The 21998-nt window shown below is 37.7% G+C and overlaps 1 protein-coding gene across 43 annotated transcripts in view; it reads left to right on the top strand.

Annotated features, from left to right (window-relative positions):
* ASPH (aspartate beta-hydroxylase) overlaps positions 1-21998 on the top strand; it is a 213598-nt gene that overhangs the window by 150935 nt on the left and 40665 nt on the right. For all 43 annotated transcript variants that reach the window (XM_519784.8, XM_063817143.1, XM_063817142.1 and 40 more), the window contains 4 exons: positions 932-1068; positions 7822-7920; positions 10756-10845; positions 15662-15799. In XM_519784.8, coding sequence (XP_519784.7) covers positions 932-1068; positions 7822-7920; positions 10756-10845; positions 15662-15799 — 464 coding nt within the window. The remainder of the gene's footprint in view (positions 1-931; positions 1069-7821; positions 7921-10755; positions 10846-15661; positions 15800-21998) is intronic.

The raw sequence follows: 21998 nt of genomic DNA, 5'->3' as shown, positions 1-21998 counted from the left end.
GGAGAATTCTAGAAGAAAGTGTGAGCCTAGGTGGACAGATAGGGGGAAGGAAAGGTATAGAAAAGGAAGCCCAGATTTGTTAGTGAGGAAATGGCTAGGGTTCTGGTTGGAATATGATTGGCTGGTAATAAGGGCATAGACCGTCGGATGAGTTGGTGATGCTTTATGGCAGATGGTTTGGCAGTGGAATATACAGCTGCTTTAGCGTACTGACACTCCCATCACTCTCCTAGATTGTGGGCAACTAAGCCCTTTAGATAATTCATGGCTTTTTTCGTTGATGCTAGTCCTCTTTTTGCACATGTTCTTTTATACAGATAATTGAAGCTGGGTTTTTTCATGATTCATGCGTGCAAAGTATGCCTTTGTCCACGAGAGGGCCCCATAATACTGGATGATGTATCATTTGCTCCATGACTAGGTCATTACCTAGAGATGAATACACTTGTCATTCATAGGGGATGTGTCAGCAGTTAGGTACTGTCCTATGTACTTTGGTGCCTTTTCGAATTGCATACAGGGTGCTAGACCCTGAAGTTAGTTAAGACTTTTTATTGCTTATCCCCTATTCATAAAGTTAATAAACCAAAAAGATTTCAGCAGAACTTTTTTTTTTAATGAGGAATTGTTAACTAAGTTTTTCTTGAGAAGGAATTTAACATAAAATGGTAAACATTGCTGAATGTAAAAAATGAGAATGTCTTTAGATGTTTATAATCAATACCATATTCAGTATCTACTTATGGCAGTTATTAATACCATTGTGACTACATTATGAAATCCTACTAGGTACTTAGTAAACCACTAATAAAGCCAGATTTGAGCTGGTTCTCAGGCTCTGGTGAATAGTCTCTCATGACTTACATTCTCAATACAAAAGTGTACATAATCTGTTTTTATTTCTATTTTTTTTTAATTCCCACCTACTCAGGTCATATGAGAGGTTCCCTGCTTACCCTGCAGAGATTAGTTCAACTATTTCCCAATGATACTTCCTTAAAAAATGACCTTGGCGTGGGATACCTCTTGATAGGAGATAATGACAATGCAAAGAAAGTTTATGAAGAGGTAAGCATCAATCTTGTATTAACTACGTCAAATTAAGTTCTAAGGCTATTTGCAAATTACATTTATTATACCCAGTCTCTCTTTATTTTAAATTAAGTTAAAAAGCATGTAAGTATTATTATAGTTAACATATTCTAAAATATGTTTTAACATTGCTTTTCTTCCTAGATCAGAAGATTTTTAAATCTTAGTTAACACTTAGTACATTAAAGCCTTCAACTTATAATTGTGATGCTTTTAAAACTTCATATTTATCTTTCCATACATAGTCTTTCTAAAATTGTTCTTTATGACAGGAAGAAGAATTTAAGTTCCTGTGAATGTTACACACACACACACACGCACACACACACAGACACACTCTTTCCTTTTTTTTTTTTTGGCAGAAGTATGGTCTAGAGAGAGGCTATAGAACAGGGGCCTTTCAAGCATGTGACATAAATTACTCACTTTTCAGCAGGGCACTGACTCTTCAAATCCTCTGGCAAGGATACCTTTCAAAGGATTTCTACTTTATAACAGATGTTGATAGATAACCTCTAAGTCACAAGTAACTAGAAAATCTAGAGAAATATGACTTCTTTAGGCAGTGGAGGAATTCATTTGGTACAGAATGAAGAGGATGCCCAATGAATTTTGAAGATGGAGAAAGTTGATGCCTCTGTAAAAGAAAGATGAACATGTTTACTTGTTATTCTTTAATTTAGGCCCTTTGATCAATGGTTTTCAAGCTGGTGAAGTGTACATCAAGATGCTACCACTCAGTGATAGTATGATTTCTGCTACAGTTTTGTTTTGCTTTTGTATTTGTTTTTGACACATGGTCTCACTCTGTTGCCCAGACTGGAGTGTAATGATGTGATCATACCTCACCTCAGCATCCATGTCCCGGACTCAAGCAATCCTCCTGCTTCAGCCTCTTAAGTAGCTGGGACTACAGGCACATGCCATCATGCCCAGTTAAATTTTAAAAAATTCTTTAGTGATGGTGAGGTCTTCCTATGATATCCAGGCTGGATTCAAATTCCTGGCCACAAGTGACCCTCCTGCCTCAGGCCTCCAAAATAGCTGGGATTACAGGCACAAGTCATCTCACCCTACTCCTTTTACAGTATTTTTTAAATGCCATCAAGAACAGCAATTTCATACTCTGGTAGGGACTGGGTCTATTCTCAAAGCGGTACTTTCCTCTGTGTATTGCTATTATTGTGTAATGAAAATCATTGAATTTTGAAGCAGTTGTCTTTTTACCTTTCTCATAATTTTTATATTTTCTGAGAGAGCAGAAATAAGACCTTTGCTTTTATAACATCACTAATAGCTACACAGGGTGGATTGAACCTTTAATGTTGACAATGTGTGCCATTTACTAAAGACCTATTCCAGGCCATAAATTAATTCCATGTGGAACATTGCATTTGTTAATGGCCAACACATAACACTCAATGCCCTGTCTTACAGAGTATGGTTAAGAGAAGCATCATATACCTCAGTGAATCAGGGTCTGTGAATGTAAGAATTGTGAAGCTATAACAAACATATCCATTATTTTGTCACTGTCAGAGGCCACAAAAATGGAACTTGTAGAATTCCTAACTTCCTTCCTTCCTTCCTTCCTTCCTTCCTTCCTTCCTTCCTCCCTCCCTTCCTCCCTCCCTCTCTCCCTTCCTTCCTTCCTTCCTCCCTCTCTCCCTCTCTCCCTTCCTTCCTTCGTTCCTTCCTTCTTCCCTTCCTTCCCTTACTCCTCATTCCCTTCCTTCCTTGTAGAATTCTTCCCTATTTTCTTTCTTCTGTCCCTCTACCCCTCCCTCTCTCGCTTCCTACCTTCCTGCACCCTTTTCTCCTTCTTTCTTTCCATCTAAAAAACATTCTCAAGTGTTGACTGGGTGCAAGCACGTTTGAGGTTAGGGCAGGATCTGACAGCATACTGGTTTCTCTAATACACTGTGGATTTGTCCTTCCTCACCTTTTTAAAACCTCCCTTCAGGATATTCATCCCTTTACCTGACGCTAAATCTCAGATATGTGAAACATTTTACTTCATCCCGAAAAATAAAATTTACCTGTTGTTTATACATTTTATATCATAATCTCATCTGAATATGCATAATAGGATGCAGAAAGTCTAAAATATAAGGATATTATTCAACTGAATGAGTTTTTTTTTAAAGCATGAATAGACTGAAAATATGTGTGGGGGTCGCCTTTTTTCCAGTCCTCTCACTTTTAATAAGCTATTATCTAATGGAGTCTCTTTCATTAACCAAGGTTTTTCTTGATATGTTTATGTTAAAGATCATTTTTAGAAAACAGACATTGTAATTTTATATTTTTCTTCATGTTAATTTTTACTTTTGAGTACAGTTATAAAAATCATTGATATTTTTATTTTTCCAGTTTTTTGCTGCTTTTAGTTGCAACAAAGAAACTGGCTTTAAAATGGTGTGACATCATTTGCTCCAGTTTGTGGCTTTTTGCGGCCCCTCCTGGGATTCTCTTGCAAGTTGGCAACATTAGCAGCTGCCCAGGTGTTACAGTGGGGAGTTTCATGCCACTCCTGACTCACCTGCCACTGCTCACGTATACCCATTCACTCAGCCAACACACATCTATTAAAACCCATACACACTAGCTAGAGAAACAGTAGTTCATGAAACACACGCAGAATGTGCCCACATGAAGTTTATAATCTGGTACCAAATCACGAATTTGTGTTCATTTTAACTTCTGATTAACTTTCAAATCCCTTCCCTTTGTAACCAAAGCACCCGTCATCTCTTGCCTGAGCAGGGACAGGTTTATCCTGTCCTAGCTTGCTCTCCCCCAACCCTTACCAACACCAAAACACAACCCTGATCATCTCCCTCGGCTTTAAATCTTCTGTGGTTCTCATTTCCTGCAGCAGTGGTCTTCAAACATGCTTGATGGCGGCCCTTCCAGACTAAAATGTTCAAGCAAATGCCTGAGATATGTTTATGTACTTATATGTTATGTGTACATGTATGTACCCACATAATATTACGTATATATATATGCACTAATATACATGTGCATTACAAAAGGTACATACCCCAAAACAATTTTTAAGATGATGTCAAATATAAAATTCTATTTAACTGCCAGAAAATCTTTTAACTCTTGCTGAAAAATTAATATTTATGATTTTATGATTATATAACTTTTTAAAATCCCAGGAATGTATCATGCAAAGAGTTTGTACTGGGGATAGAAATGTCGGCTGTATGAGGTTGTGGTTGTTTTTGTCTGTGCTTTGTGTTTGTGTATGGATGTGTGTGTTTTATAGAGAGAGAGAAAGAAAGAGAGAGACAATCTGTCTAATATTACAGTTGGTCCTTGAACAACACAGGGGTTGGGGATGCTAACCTCCTGGGCAGTTGAAAATCCATGTGCACATTTTGACTCCCCAAAAACTTAACTACTAATAGTCTGCTGTTGACCAGAAGCCACCGGGTAGCATAAACAGTCGATTAACGCATATTTTGTATATGTACTATATGTTATATTCTTATAATGAAGTAAGCTAGAGAAAAGAACATGTTATTTTAAAAAGCATAAGGAAACTAAAAGAATATAATTGGATTATTTGTAACACAAAGGATAAATGTCTGAGGGGCTGGATACCCCATCTTCCATGATGTAATTAGTATGCATAGTATGCCTGTATCAAAACATCTCATGTACCCCATAAATACATACACCTACAATGTACCTACAAAAATTAAAAAATTAGAAACTGTAAAAACCATAAGGAAGAGAAAATATATTTGCTATTCATTAAGAGGAAGTGGATGATTAAAGTTTGCATCCTCACTGTTTTCGCCTTAACTAGGCCGAGGAAGAGGAGGAGGATGAGGGGGAGTTGGTCTTGTCTCAGGGGCAGCAGAGGCGGAAGATAATCCATGCATTTCAAACCCATGTTGTTCAAAGGGCAACTGTAGCCTCAATCTGGGTTTTTTAGAAATCTCGTAAAACCACTTGTCATTTTCTGAGGGTTTGTTGATTACAACTAGATAATACAACCTGCATGTCCATTACACATTCGCATATAAACTGCAGTGAGCATGGTACCCACGCACAAAGAAGCAAGCAGGGAGGGCAGCACTGTCAGCTGCCCTGGAGTCTGAGCCCCGACCCTCGCCTCCTGACAGTGTTTTTCCTGAATGGGACACATGGCTGTCCACCGTGCAGATCACAGTAGAGCCACAGAGCTTGTTTCACACTATTTGAGAGACAGATACAAGTAGAAGTGTATGTAATTTTTTTCTACTCCCCAGGAGATTACCTTGTACTTGATACTAAACAGGACCCTTTGTGATTTAATTTGACTTCTGCCTTTTCTCCAATCTCTTCTGCTATCACCTTTTGTTAATAATTTAACAACATTCTCTTTTGCTTTTCCTGGCCCACTATCCCTTTCTACTCACTTTCTAATATACCTTGAATGCCTTTTCCTCCATCATCCCACACTTCCTTTTCCTGGTGAACTCCTATTTATCCCTAAATACCTTTCAGAGCTTGGCCCCATCCACACTCATCCTAGAGTGAGCCAGGTGCCCCTCTTATATAACCCCTGCATGCTTCATGCCTATCTATAGCTACATTTACCATCTTGCATTGTCTACTTCTAAATTTGTCTACTTCTAAATCTGTCTCCCTCACTTGAGTGAGAGCCCCCTGAGAAAAGAGAGTATATCTCATTTATCTTTCTATGCCCAGGGCCTGGAAGAGTTCTGTGTGTTCTAAGATGTCTAGTAAATCAATAAATTTGTTAATTACTTGAGATAATGGCTGTGTGCCTGCAGTAGACAGAAATGTCATCTGTGTAGCTGTAATAATTATAATAATCCCTCCATGGTTATGCTGGCAGAATCATCATCTGTGTCAATTTAGTTCAATGCCAGAGGTATTTATTGAGCTCCTGCTCAATGTCTAGCTTGGGAACAGCACTGTGGAAACTGCAGAGAAGCAGGATCTGGGCTTTCAGAGGTCTAGTTAGGGAGGAAAGCCCAGCATGTACTCATCTGAGCATTTAGTACAGGTTTCTCGGGCACCTGAATGCTATGCTATGCATAGCAGGCAGTGGGGATGAGCAATGAGCAAAACAGACAAAATCCCTGTAGAGCTTGCATCTTAGTGGGAGAAATAAAAGTACACTAGGTCAGACGGTGACAAGTGCTATGAAGAAAAGTGAGTCAAGGTAAAGAAGTTGGAGAGTGACTAGGGATGGAGGGGGTTCTGTTTTAGTAATGCGGGTGATGGTCAGGCGTAGGCTTCACGGAGGTAAGGGAGCTTGCTGTGGGGATGTCTGGCGGAGGAGTCTGAGCCAGAGGGGTACTGTGAATGCAAAGACCCTGAGGCAGGGGTATCTTTGGCTTGCTGTGGAGCAGCAAGAAGTCCAACATACCTCAGAGGCTTGGCTGGGAGGGGCAGGGGCAGGAGAGGAGGCCAGAGCAATGGAGAGGCCCAGCCAAGGGAGGCCTTGGGGGTGGTTCCAGGAACCCTATCTTGCACTCACTCTGAGTGCAATGCAGCAGAGGAGGGTTGAGATCTGACCTAGGATTTAGCAAGCGGAGAGTGGACTACACAGGGGCAGAGCCAGGCATGCAGAGGATCTGCAGTGAGGAGGCTCCTGTAAGAAGATATAGAGAGATGATGAGATACCTCTCTTGGGTCAGGGTAGCAGTGGTGAAGGAAGTGACACATGGTATGTTTCTGAATCTATTTTGAAGGTAGTGTTGGCTAGATTTGCTAATCGATGAGGTGCAGGACAAGATGCACACTGAAAATGCTACAGCATCTGCGGTGTGTGTTGTGTGGGCCCCCCAAGGGCCTGGTGTCCCCTGCGTGTACACTTGATCCTTCTGTGTAACCCCATTGTAGTCCTACTGTGGCTGTGACTTCCCTTTTTCTACTCAGGCTCAAGGATGGAGAGAAGAGATGGGAGATGCATCTTTCCCTACATGCACCAACTCAAACCTTCTCCATCCTTCTCTTTTGTTCCATAAATTAGTTTGTCTAAGTAGCTTTTCAAGTTAAATGTTGTTGTTCTGGTTTCTCACTATTAATATTTAATTTAGAGGCACTTTGCATAATTTATCTTTAAATCATAATGAATGCATATAATAATAAACAATGACGTGATTTATATGAAATATTTACCTGGGTTTTATCACAGAATATTGGATTTGCTCACCACTTTATCTTCAGGGCTTAAAATGGTCTGGGCACTCAAGAAGTTTTCTGTTGAATGAATGGATTGTGATGTATTACAAATGCAAATCTAAATTTTCTCTTAATTAAGGCAATGTATAAAGCTTGTATATGAAGTGATGTCTAATAACCATTCAGAATTGTCTTCAAGTATAGCAAATTTAAAGCCATTTTCCCTTGATCACTAAAAAATATTGAAGTCATATCAATTGAGAGATATTTTGCTGATTTGCATTGTTAAAGTGATGCTTTAACGGTTATTGCCTTTTCATTCATTTCTTCATTCTTGAAGAACCATTGTGTAAATGTGCAAAGCATATTGAGTTGAGAGGAAATGGAGCCATTTAAGCTTAATGATATTGCCATGAGACAAAGTACTATGGTGTTTTCAGCTGTAACATCATAATCCAATCCAAGTACAACAAAGCTAATTAAAACTGGTTTTGACAGTCATTTGTAGAATTTTCTAAGCAATCACCTATGTTTTCTTTGAGTTATGTTCTGTGTTTTCTTTGAGTTTAGGTGCTGAGTGTGACACCTAATGATGGCTTTGCCAAAGTCCATTATGGCTTCATCCTGAAGGCACAGAACAAAATTGCTGAGAGCATCCCATATTTAAAGGTAATGCTCACTGCTTCTCCTCTCCTTTCATCTTTCGAGTCCTTCGAGTTATTGGGACACACTTGCTTATTCCTTGTAGATTGATTGCATGCACTGCTGAGTATTTTCATCCTCAGGATGTCCACCCTCAGACCATGACATTCATAAGCAGCGTGGGCCCCACTGTAACCAAAAGTGTCAGATGTCAGAATACCAACCACTTGAGCAGAGATGATTTGGAAAATATTTTATTTAAAAATTTATAAAACTGAAGTTGTTATTAGTTTTTAAATAAATGGCAAAGGCAGACAAAATTAGTGATACTTTAAATATTTTTAAATAAAGACAATAGGCGGGTGTGGTGGCTCATGCCTGTAATCCCAGCACTTTGGGTGGCCAAGGTGGGTGGTCACCTGAGGTCAGGAGTTCAAGACCAGCCTGGCCAACATGGTGAATCCCTGTCTCTACTAAAAATACAAAAATGAGCCTGGTGTGGTGGTGTGCACCTGTAATCCCAGCTACTCGGGAGGCTGAAGCATGAGAATCACTTGAATCCAGGAGACGTTGGAGAAGTCTGGAGAACCCAGGAGAACCCTGGAGAAGTTGCACACCAGCCTGGGCAACAGAGTGAAACTGTGTCTCAAAAAAATAAATAAATAATATATATATATATATATATATATATATATATATATATACACACACACACACACACACACACACATATGTATTAAATATAGACAATGCATTATATGTTCCTTTTACAAGTTAATTATATATTTACTGTACTCAGAATAGTACTCTTAACTACCCACACAAAGTGAGGTAACAAATACTGGCTGAAAAGGTCATTGCTCAAAATATTCAAATTAAAATATGCCTTTTTTCTCAAATCTAATTAAATCCTCATCAATTCAGCAGAATCACAGGTGGTGTAGACCAGGGCTGCCCAGTAGAATTTTCTGCTGTGGGCCAGGTGCAGTGGCTCCCACCTGTAAGCCCAACACTTTTGGAGACCAAGGTGGGAGAATCACTTGAGGATAAGAGTTTGAGACCAGCCTAGGCAACCTAGTGAGATCCATCTCTACAGAAAATTCTAAAAATCAACCAGATATGGTGGCACATGCCTGTGGTCCCAGCTACTCAGGCCCTGGAGGTCGAGGCTGCATTGAGCTGTGAATGCATTACTGCCCTCCAGCCTGAGCGACAGACTGAGACCCTGTCTCTAAAAAATGTATATAATATTAAAAAAAACAAAACAAAAAAACAGAGCAAGACCCTGTCTTTAAAAAAAAAGAATTTTCTACTGTGATGGAAATGTTTTTTATCTGTGTTCTCCAATATGATGGCCACTGGCCACATGTGGCCATTGAGCACCTGAAATGTGGCCACTGGGACTGAGGAAGTGAATTTTTCATTTTATTTTAATTTAGCAGTAATGTGTGGCTAGCAGCTACCATATTGGACATAGCTGATTAGATAGCTGTAGGCTTTTTTTTAAGTATCAATATATTCCACTTTTATGATCTCTTTCTTTCACATGACTTAAATCGGAGATCCCAAATAGTAACCCACTGATTGCAAATAGCTTGCATGTTTTATTTGGCTGGCATGGTTCTATTAAAAACCATTTTAATTGCTTGCCTTATTTGAGAATCTGAGCATTTTTGTATAATTATGCAGACTTCTAGTTTCTCTTGAAACGTCATATCTGGCTCACTTCCCTGCACACAGACAAGCGGTGTTCCCCCCTTGGGATGGGGCTGTCCCTGGACCCCTGTCAAGCACTTCACATTTCCTGCCAGGGCCCTGTGGGCATGTGGGTTTCTGTGATTTAAAGTGTCTCCTTACATTTCCTTTGACATAGGATGACTTACTGGTACTCTGCCTGCTTCAGAGATAGGGAAAGCAAGAGCTGGCCTGGTCAGTTATCAAGCAAGGACACTTGAGTGTTGGTCAATTAGAAGCCCTCGCCGCAGCTCCCTTCCTGTCCTGAGTGATGATGCCTTTCCCATTCTGTCGTGCAGCTTGCTCATTTCCAACATTATGTAAATACAATTTCTTCCTAGTGAAAGATAATAGGCTTCTTGTGAAGAGGCCTCAAGGATGCAGATTTTTAGAAAGAAGTCCTTGACATTTACATATTTTTAACTTTTATCCTTCTGCTTTTCTAAATGCATTCTGTTGCTTTAATATTTTCTCTTTTCTCTTTGTGGGGAGGGGAATGGGGTTCATCAATCTCAATTTCAGTCATTGTGTGAGAAATCAGAGAATTAGGAAAATGTTTTAGAATAGGGATTTGTTTAATAAAAATTACATTTTTAAAGATTCAAATTGGCTTTAATTCTCCTGTATGTTTTGTAAAAAAAAAAAAATCATTAAAAGGTAAAGACACATTTGTTTTGAATGGAAAGAAATAATACTCGCAGTTGGACTGCCATCACTTCAAACATGAGCAGTTAAACATTTTGGTTTAGGAATAAAAAGCCTCTAGATGACATATGGTCAGATTTGGAGAGCAAAATAAATGTAAGAGCTATCCAGCCAGAGAAATTCTTCGAAATATTGAAATACGATTGCTCCCACACAGAAGGTACACAAAGTATCATACTAATTTTGTGGGCCATTCCACTGTGAATTAATGATGAATGCATTGTTAAATTTAGCTTTATGACCTCCTTTTGTTTTGGCATTGCAAATGTTGACCAGTAACCTCATTCCAAAAGTTTAATATGGAGATGTATTTTTCTGGTTTTTAGGTTTTCTTACGATGTGCCATAAGAAAAGCTACGTAAATCAATTAATGGAATCTGGTATTTAATTATTTTACCCATACTAACACTGTCCTTTCTACAGGAAGGAATAGAATCTGGAGATCCTGGCACTGATGATGGGAGATTTTATTTCCACCTGGGGGATGCCATGCAGAGGGTTGGGAACAAAGAGGTAATGGGTGTGTGAATTTCTGATTCTCTCTAACAGAGGATGGAGTTGGGAGAATAATTATTTCTAGGAAAGTTAGAATTCAAAAAATATTTTGAGTGTGAACTTTCGAAAGCAGTGATATAATCTATTTAGTTACTTAAACTATCTTTGGAACAACCCAACAACTCCAGCTTAACCCTTTAAAGAATTTTTGGGATTTGGCTTTTATAGTTTCTTTCAAGAAATCAGCTAAGTAATCACAAAAGCAATCTCTAAGTTGGTACATGTCTGTGTATGTTTTTGTCTGTGTGTATCTGTGTGTGTGTGTCTGTGTGTGTACAGAGAGATAGAAATTGCCTTGGAAAAGTATTTTTTAAATTTTGAAATGAAGAGATGTCACTGAAATAATTTAAATTTTTAGAAATATTTTAACAGTTTGACTAGATTCATTTTTGTTTTATTTTGGACTTTTAAAAGTAGTTCTTTTTAGAATGAAGTCTTTATCAGCTGATTCCTAATCACACAGATCCTAATGGTTAGTTGTGTAACTTATCCTCTGAAATATTTAATACCAAGTTTAAGGCGAACATTGTGGTGATAGTAATGATAGGGATTGACACAAAAAATGTAGTAGCTAAACAAGTTCCATGTTTCCTTTGTAATGGTTATCTTTTTCGGAGTACAGTGTCTGCTTCTATAACCATAACATTGTCTCATTAATCATGACATCGCATACTATAAATTTCAAAACTCTGTCACAGTCTACCATGATTTACGATTTATGCAGCCCTGCTGGATGGCAAAGCCCTCCTTTCCTGTCCTGCTTCATTGCGGGGGTGAGAGCTGGGCTCTCCTTAGAGTCAGTGGATAAAAGGGTAAAGTGAGACACTGAATCTTTGTAACCATTGCATTCCATGTATGTAATAAAGTGACATCTAAGGATAATACAGCTTCAGGTTTCTAAAATTAATAAGAACATGGAATCATCTGGGGAATTGAGGGTTCAGAGAAGTGAAGGGGTTTGTGATAACGTAATTGTCTGCTAGGAACATGAACCAATCTGGAGGTACTAGAAGTTCAGATAATTGACACTTTTTGATTTATACATGTCTGTTTATCTGTACCTTTCCCCCTCTAACCTACCAGTCAACTGAAATGGAATGAGATATTAGAATTAAAGAGAAAGATGGGAGAAGAAATTGCTGATTAGTAATCCTTTTTGCATCGCATTTTTCTTTTAGATGTAATCACTCAGAACTCCTTTGAATGAGAGGGATAAGAAAGATTTTGCTACAACATCTAACACTGGATAAATGTTCATGTCTGACTACTGTAAATGTAATCATCACTAATTAATTTATCTTTGAACATTTCAGAGTCCAGGGCAAAGACAGATGAAAGAAGCCTATGATTTATCTCACATCTTAGATGAAAACAGCCATTACTTCAAGGGCAAAAAGTTCATTACTATACACTTGTTAAGGGCTTGGGATTTGAACATATGGGACTGTTCTACCAACTTAATTATCATGAATATGCAAAGAACAGCACAGTTCTTGAATTTAAAAAGTTCAGAAGGATTCGTTCTTACAGGAGAACAGAAACAAACCTGTAGAAACTCCATGTTAGTATATTCCCAATATTAGGTGTTGAGTCTGACTTGGCTGTCGTGCTCTGAGTTTGCATATCAGGAAGTAAACACCTGTCACGTTTTTATGCCTAGAGCACTGCTCCAACTCTGAAAGAGGATGGATCTGCAAAAAGCAAAGCCACAGCCTCTGTGCTGCAGAGACTGACAAGAAAATGTGTTGTGAGGAAAATTTTTCTAAGTGGTCCGTTTAGTATGGGCAGGAAGACGGGGGACAAACCATGAGGGTCTGCAGCAATTCAGATAGCAGTTCTCGGTATTCCCATAACTTCCAAATCCACGTTCTAGCTAGATTTAGTCTCCTTCTCCAAGTCCCCATTCTCATGTCTACTGCCAGCTCAGTGTCCCACACGATGGCACAGAGACAACTTACTTGTCTTTCTCTAAACCGTTTTTCCTCCTAGGTTCCTTCTCTCATTCAATGATATTCCCATCTTCCCAGGATCAAGATTTGAGTGAGCTTGAGCTCCTCCCTCTCCTCCTTACTCCAGTCTAGTCAGGGCCAGCTGTGGAGATCTGGCTTTCTCATGTTTTTGGCATCCCCCTCACCCTCCCTCTTGCTCAGTCAGTGCTAACTCCTGTCTTTGTCAACTGCGTCCTCAATGATAGCTGTAAGAACCTGGATGTTGTTTCTTACTTGGTCTCAGTGTATTTCAAGCCACCCTATGCTCAAAAAGCCTACCATGCAAAATAACATAACGTTCTGTTTGCACGCGATAGCATTTACAATCCTTAGGCAAGTTGCAGCCAGCTCTTCTCACCAGAAGTGTGTCTCTCAGGCCTCACTGGACAGTGGGCTCCAGGCAAAACATACCCCAGCTGGGGCCACTTATGACAGCCCATTCCACAGATGTGGCCTGGGTTTTTCTGGGATCCAGTCATCTGACATACTTTCTGTCTCTGTCTCTCTCTCTCTCTTTCTCTTATGTGTGTGTGTGTGTGTGTGTGTGTGTATGTACATGTGCATAAAAACCATACATAGCAACGATTGGAAGAAAGTAGAGACAACATTGATATAAAATACATTTAACTTCTTAAATGTGGCCCAGGGGCTCTTACTGCCCCTGTGTCCCAGGGCCTCCTACTGTCTATTTTAATATTCCTAATTGCTGATTAGACAGGAAAATTGCTGATTAGACAGGAAATAGTAGAGAAATTTTCAGGGGATTCTAACTTGATCTTTGATTTTATAGCAATTTTTTATTGTAAAGTAGTTTAGATGTTTTTTTAAAAAGCAATCTAGCTGAATTCATTGGGTCCCCTGTGTCACATATTATTAAAGGTGATTTTTAAAAATTTCTGATATATCACTTTCACAATTTTGTTTCTCCTAAAATTTATATGACGGGAGAGTGAAAAATTGAGTCCTACTTGATGCAGGATTACTTACTTTGAGTGTCAGAAAAGACCTTATAGATAGTTTAAACATGCTGTTGTAACTTGCCCAGACATCTAGCATGTTGAGGGCTAATTAAAGGCCGGAACTAAAATCTAAGGCTTCCAACTCTTGAACTACAGCTGTAATGTTTGCTGTTTTTATTTTTCTACAATAACTTCTTTTCTCACTATTCTAGCAATACACTTTATCCTTAAAATGAATTGTGATGACTCAAAAATGGACTGTCAGATTTTTGAAAAAACAATCTGTTGTCCTTAGTATTATTGTTCACTTTTGCCCTGAAAAGCATAGGAAGTAAAATCCTAAATTTTAGTTGGACAAAAATAACCACAATAGTCAAATTAATTTCAAAGATATATGCTATTTTTTAAAAAAATTAGATAACAATTAGCCATTTTAACTTTCTAGTTTTTAAAGGAATTCTGGCTACAACTTACATGTATTGTAAGGAAAATATTTAAGAATGATTTGTATATGCATTCTTAGTTTCAGATATTAATAAAAAAGATAACTAAATAAGAAAATCATTTTTCATAGTGTTTGCTAAATTATATAAATAGGAGGAGAGTAGAATAAGTTGCCAGGAGCCCCAAATGCTAGTTCAGAAGATTTAGCCTTTATAAACCTTAGTTTCAACATTTGTAAAATGGAGATATTTGGGGTTATTGGAAAAATCAAATGAGATAACACATTCAAAGAAAGTAGTCAATGTAAAGTGTTACTGAAAATATGAGGTGGTATTGCTATCCCCCTTCAGTCTCCTAATGAGGGAAAATTTGAAAAGTTAACATTTTTTACATCTAAAGTGTATCTGGTGATTTACAAAGAAGATATTCAAGTTACTATGAAATGCTTATTTTTATTTATCAAAAATACATTTGAATTATCTCTGTAAAAGTAATCATTAGATCAGGTTTGCAGTAGTGGAGGGGATAATATTAAGTGCACCATTAGAAAGCCTTCCATTCAAAAGACAATGAAACATGCATGGTGCAGGAAGTGGGCAGGGCTCCTTGGAGAGCATATGGTGAGGGCATCATTTAAAGGAGCCATAAAGAGCGTCATACTCCGTAGCCAGCTGTCCCTGAAAAGGCTAGTCTTGGAGGCAAGTAGTATCGTGTTGCAGCTAGCCTAAAGCCACACATGTTATCCCTTATGGCAGAAAAAAATATATATTATGAACAAAAATTCCTTCTTTAAAAATCTAAAATGGGCTATCATTGTATTTATTGCCCACTCAGAATAATTTTTCCCTTCTGTCTACTTAATTTAATGGAGGGTTTGCACTCTGACGCCTTGGGGTAACCTTCTTAAATGTGGACATGGAAAGTACATGTGAAAAGAAGCTGCTTTTTATTTTAGCATTCTGATTCAGTAAATGCAAATATCTTTGAAGAAATTATTAAAATCATAATCTTTTTCTAATGGAAATATAAAATAGAAAAGGCCCTTTGGTGTCTTATTTATGCATTCAAAAAATAAGTGCTCGACTCCCTGCTGGACACTTGAGGGAGACCAAAATGTGTAGGGCATGAATCCACTATCCAGAGAGACTGCAGCCTAAGGGGGAAAAGAAAATGTACATGTTCATTATACAAATAGGTCATAATCAGAAACCCAGTGAAATAACAATATTTTCACCAGATTTCAACAGATTTGGGTACCTAGCAGCAAGCTCTTTATTTAAATGTGTCAAAGTAATACCTTATTTTTAATGTTTTCAATTTTAAAATTAATAAAAATGCTCTGTTGAAGGAACAGTTTGGAGCACATTCTTTCTGTTCCTTCAGGCATATAAGTGGTATGAGCTTGGGCACAAGAGAGGACACTTTGCATCTGTCTGGCAACGCTCACTCTACAATGTGAATGGACTGAAAGCACAGCCTTGGTGGACCCCAAAAGAAACGGGCTACACAGAGTTAGTAAAGGTAAGTATAACTTAGACATCATCCTCACCAGATCTTTGTCTATTTCCTACTCAAAATCAGAAAATGTTTATCGTAAAAAGGAATGTCAGGGAAGAGATAGATTTTATTTCTAGTGACATTTGCAAAATATAATGGAAAAAGAGTTGTCATCTCATTAACCAAAAGTTTCATTTAGATGATGAAGGGAATGCATGCAGAACGTAGGAGTTCTTAACCTTTTTGGCCTCAGGACCCTCTTATACTCTTAAAAATTATTGACTACCCCAAGGAATGTGGTTTACATCTACCAATATAATCATTGGACATTAAAAGCGAAAGAAAATTGTATATATATTTATGAATTATTTAAAAATAACCTCATAACATGTCAGTATAAATAACTTTTTTAAAAAATTATATTTTCAAAACAGAAAATGTAGTGAGAAGATTGGAATTGTTTTGTATTTTTACAAATCTTTTTAGAGTCTGGATTAATAGACAACAGGAGAATCCTCACATGTGCTTCACACATGTACCTGTTAGAGCTGTGATGTCCTACCTCACGTAGCTTCTGGAAAACTCTACTGTGTGCCCAGAAAAGAATGAAAAGAGCACATAATATCTTTGTATTATTAAGAAAGTAGTTTTGATCTTGCAGAGCCCCTAAAAGGGTCTAGAGAACTCTCAGATGTCCTTGGAACACACTATGAGAACCACTGGCCCTGCAACTATGGAGAGAAAACGCGGTTATAAATATTGTTAGAAAATGCTGTGGCAGAAAATGTTGTAGCATTTGGAGAAACTAAGTGATTCTAAATAGCTCTAAAAATAATTGGAATGTTTTATATTAGTAGGTTAAACCTGAACTTTAATGCTCTCTACTTGGTGACTTTGGTAGGGACTGGTCAGAAGTTTACTTTTGCTTTGGTAAGCCCCCTCTTCTTAGACAGTCATAAAATGAGACTCACAGTTAATTAACTCATAGTTTCAATCATGTTGTTTTCTACTCAAAATGTAAAAACTTCATGTATCTTACAGGTTAGATGGCTTCAGGGTTTTGACCTCAGACTCTAATTGCTATTTGTACATGGTTTATATAAGAAAATATATTCTGATGTTCAAACAATTGATTTTACATGTGCAAGAAGCAGGGATGAAGAGCAAGAGTGACAAAATATTGATAATGTTAGAATCTGGCTGATGGATATGTGGAGGTTTGTCATACTGTTCTTTCTTCCTTTAGGTATATGTTGAAATTTTTCATAATTTTTCTTTTAAGTAACATCTAAAATAAACTGTATCTATAAGACTTACAAGACTTCACTGATTAATTTGGTCTACTTGGGGAAAAGAGGTTTTCATCTACTTAGATTATGTCTTACTTGACTGTGTTTATTCTGTATGTCATTATAAAAGCATACTTTATAATCTTCATAATCCAATTGTAAAATAGGCTGCCATTGGTTAGCCTTTGAATATTTTATAGCTCAGGGAACCATGGCATGGTGACAATTAATACAGATGATTTTTTAAAGTTCCATATCCAGATTAGAAATAGCACAAGAACAACATCTTCCTTGATAGGTCGGCTACATTTAGCACTGTCGGGTTGTTTTGTTTTGTTTTGTTTTGTTTTGTTTTGTTTTGTTTTGTTTTTGTCAAATTTCACCCTCCCTCAGATTGGATCCCATCGAACTCTTCTGATTCTGCTTTACTATCTTTTATTCATGGTCTCTTTGTGAGTTCATTTCTCTACTGTACCTTTTGGGATCCTTTCAGATTCAAAACACGGAAATGCAATTCAAACCTGGCTTAAACAACAAGAAATGTTATTGATTGACATAGCTGGAAGCCTAGCAGTAGGGCAGACTTCGGGGCAGTATAATCAAGGGAAGATGTTCTTGGCTCTGCACTTCCTCCTTGGTCAGCTTTGTCCTTATGCTGGCTGACTGCGGGATGGCTGCCAGCAGCCACTGGAAGAGAGGGGGAGAGAGTGACATTGCTGAGCTACCACCCCAGCCGTAAATGGCCTTCTGGAAACCTCCTGGCAGACCCTCTTCTATTGGTGGGAACCATGTCTCATGGGCACTCACAGTTACAAGGGAGTCTGAAACACCAGATGGCTGGCAACAGTCTGAGGCAGCCAGCTTCCAGGAGGAGAGAGGGTGTACCTCTCTATCATCTAAGGACCAGTAATCTTTCCTTTCAGTCTTATTGAGCCAATTTAAGTCAGATTTCCACTCTAGATGAATTACTGGCAGGGGGATATGAGATTATTCTCAAACCAACAGATCAACCCCTACAGCCAGAAAAGGATTAGTTTCCTCTAAATCAAATACATGGTTTATCTGGAGGAAGGTGGACGCTCAAAGTCAGGCTTTTGTTAAGAAGACAGAAGCATGATTGATTGTGTGAAGGCAGTCTACTATGGGCTGACATGGACCCAAACATTGTTCTTTGCTTTCTTTTCTCTTTTTCTTGCCACTCATTTTCTAAGAAATCTTCTCCACTGTGGTTTAACTGCTGTGAAAATTCTACCAAAGCTATGTTCCCCAAATGGACTTCTCACTCTTTCTATTCTATGTTCAGCTCTATTAAAACATTAACATTCGGTGTGAACATTAACTCACCACGTAACCCCTTGGTTAATATCCTTTTCCAGCTTTCCAGTTTTGGTCAGTGTCTTAGTAGTCCATTTAAGCTGCTGTAACAAAATGCCATAAACTCGGTGGCTTATAAACAATAGAAATTTACTTTGAGGAAGTCCAAGACTAAGGTGTTAGCAGATTCAGTGTCTGGTGAAGGCCTGCTTCCTGGTTTGTAGATGGTGCTTTCTTGTTGTGTCTTCACATGATGGAAAAGAGAAGGCAGCTCTCTGAGGCTTTTTTTATAAGGACAATAATCTTACTCGCCTAAATCACCTCCCAAAGGCCCCACTTCCTAACATCATCACATTAGTGGTTAGATTTCAACATATGAATTTGGGGGACACAAACATTCAGACCACAGCAGTCAGTGATTCAGCTTTAGTCTGCCTTTATCTCTTACCACTGCCCTTTACCATCCTCATTCCAGCCAAAATTCTTCCAACAGACCTTCCCATATGGTAGCCCTCTTTCCTGGAGGACTCTTTCTTTACCTCTTTCTGTTTTCCTTCTCTCATATATCCTTCACAGCCAATTCCTTTTTATCCTTTAGATGTTAGAGAAATTGTCACTTCTTCTAGGAATATCAGTCCTTTGCATAAAGCCAAAAGCCCTTTATACTTTCTTTTTAAATAGCACACTATATTCTAAAGTCTCTTAGTTCTCTGAGATTGTGTCTTCTAAGATGACAGGGACCATGTCTCTAATACATGATGGGTTCTCAAAACTTAGGTTCATTGTATGACCTTCTATAAACTTTCTTTTCTCTAGTTTTTTCATAAATATGTTAGAAGCCCCAGGGATTTAAAAATGTTACTACTGAGCATTTCTTACATATAAGAAGTTGCAACAGTTGATATCCTTGGTTTTTCCTGAATGTGAGGAAAATTCTACCTTACTGCACTGCACCAGGAGAGGAAGGCCTAGAGAGAAAAAAAATTATCTCTACCTGCTATTTTAGGAGCAAGGGACAAAGGTATTCATTTTCTTGAAATTGTTACTGCTTAAGAGAGAAGGATATTTAGAATGTTCTCAGTTCCTGATGAAACCTCAAGCATTTAATTGCTTATAAAACATTGTGTAATGAGGCAGAACATCAGAATGGCAGAGGGAATGTCTTCATAAATCTACCCCTCCACAAAAGCACTGAGAAAATTTGTTAAAATCAACTTCTTTAGAACTCTGTACATTAGCAAAGACATACAACAATTAGAGGAATATTTATTGAAGGAAAAACTGCTGAACCTGAATAAGAATAGCAGGGTTTGTGGGGTGGTAATTTTAACTGCTCCCAACCATTCTTCCCCAGTTCCAGGGTAGCCTTGAAAACTGGCAATCTCAAAACACTGGAGCAGTGAAAACCATAGCTTTCCAGGCACTAGTGTGGCCACATCACATTTTTAGTACCTCACAAATTTCCATACCCAGAGCATTGTCACCATTTTAAACCTCTCTCTTTCTACCTGGAAAGCTGCATTCTCGGGACATTGTTGTTATTTGTCCTCACTTGCAAGAAAAGCTCTATTCCCAGGCTATTAGTCAAAACAATTATTGGCAGGTATTTTTTTTTAACATTACAAGTGCCCAGAGCAACTACAGGTAAGGCTACAGGCAATAGAGATTTCACAAAATTAATCCAGAAAGTCAGTAAACAAACAAATAGCGACAATGATAACAAAAATGAACAACAACAAATTTTATGAGAGGGACCGAACTGATTTCCAGAATTGCCACATTATATTATCTAAAAACTGTCCAGTTTCAACAAAAATTATATGACACACAAAGAAATAGGAAAGTATATACATGCACAGAAAAGCATGCAGTCAATAGAAACTGCCTGTGAGGGGCCCTGATGCTGAACTTACTAAACAAAGGCTTCAAGTCAGCTATCGTCAGTATGTTTTAATAACTAAAGAAAACTATGTCTAAAGACTTAAAAGAAATTATTACAATGACGTCTCCCCAAATAGAGAATTCCAATGAAGAGACAGAAATTATAAAAAAGAACTAAACGGATAATCTGGAGTCATAAAGTACAATATCTTAAGTTAAAAAACTCACTAGAGGGGCTCAACACCAGATTTAAGCTGGTAAAAGAAATAATCAACAAATTTGGAAATAGGTTCTTTAAGATTATCCATGCTGAGGAACAGAAGAAAAAGAGAATGAAGAAAACAACCTATGGAGCACGATCAAGTGTACCAGCATATGCATAATGGAATGAATCCTCAGGAGAAGAAAGAGAGGTGGCAGAAGGACTGTTTGAAAAAATAATGGCCAGAAATCCTCCAGATTAGATAAAAAGCATTAATCTACATATCTGAGAAGCTCAATGAATTATAAGGAGGATAAACTCAGAAACATACCTAGACACATCACAGTCAAATTGCCAAATTTAAATTTTATTTTCACTTTCATTTTATTTTTTCAAATTCTAATCTCAAATTGACAATCAAATAAAATGAGATTCTTGAAAGCACACAGAGAAAGAGGACTTATTGCACAAAAGGAACCTTCCTTTTAAGATGAACAGCCAACTTGTCATCAGAAACCATAGAGGAGAGAAGGCAATGAATGACATTCAAATACTGAAAGGAAAAGACTGCCAACCAAGAATTCTACATCTAGCAAAATTAAGACATTTCCAGATATATAAAAACTGAGAGAAGTTAATGCTAGCCAATATTTCTTGCTCTACAATAGATATTAAAGGCAGTTCTTTTTAGATTGACATAAAAAGATACCAGATGGTAATACAAATCCACATGAAGAAAAAAAAAGAGCATCACTAAAGATAGTGGGTAAACATAAAAGGGATTAATATATGTGTTTTTATTAGTTTTTTCTTCTATCTTATTCCAAAACCAATGCATAAAGCAATAAATGTAATATGTATTGTTTGTGGACTTATAGCATAGAAAGATGTAATTTGTATGATAATAGTGCAAAGGAGGAAGGGGAAAAGATTTATGTTGGAGCAAAATTTCTGTATGCCCTTGAAATTATGTTAGCAATAAATTGAAATTGCTTGTTTTAATTAAAGGTATTAATTCTAGTTCCCAGGGCAACCACTAAGAAAATAACTCAAAAAAGTAGGGTAAAATTAACAACAAGGTAATTAAATGGCACACTAGTAAATATCTATCTGTTGTAAAGGAAGGCAGTAATGGAGGAACAGAGGAACAACAACAGCAACAAAAAGGACATTAAAAATGCATAACAAGATGGCAGACTTTATCAGCAATTACATTAAATGTAAGGACATGAAATACTGCAATCAAAAAGTACAGATTAACAAAATAGATTTTTAAAAAGTGATCCAATTCAGGTCCACATGAAACATTAACCAGGAAAGACTATACACTAGGCCATAAAACAAGCCCCAACAAATTTAAAAGCACTGAAATCATACAAAGCATGTTTACTGACCACAAAGGAATGAAATTAGGAACCATCAACTCAAAGCTCTCCTTGTCCTCAAAATCTGTTTGCTTGCCAGTACCCCACTACTGCTGTCAAAGTTACTGACTTCTGCTTATATATCTTGTCTCCTTTTCCTTTTTGATATCAAG

The sequence above is a fragment of the Pan troglodytes genome, chromosome 7 (genome assembly GCF_028858775.2).
Source record: "Pan troglodytes isolate AG18354 chromosome 7, NHGRI_mPanTro3-v2.0_pri, whole genome shotgun sequence".
NCBI classification, from domain to species: domain Eukaryota; kingdom Metazoa; phylum Chordata; class Mammalia; order Primates; family Hominidae; genus Pan; species Pan troglodytes.
This window is presented reverse-complemented; position numbering and strand designations above follow the sequence as displayed.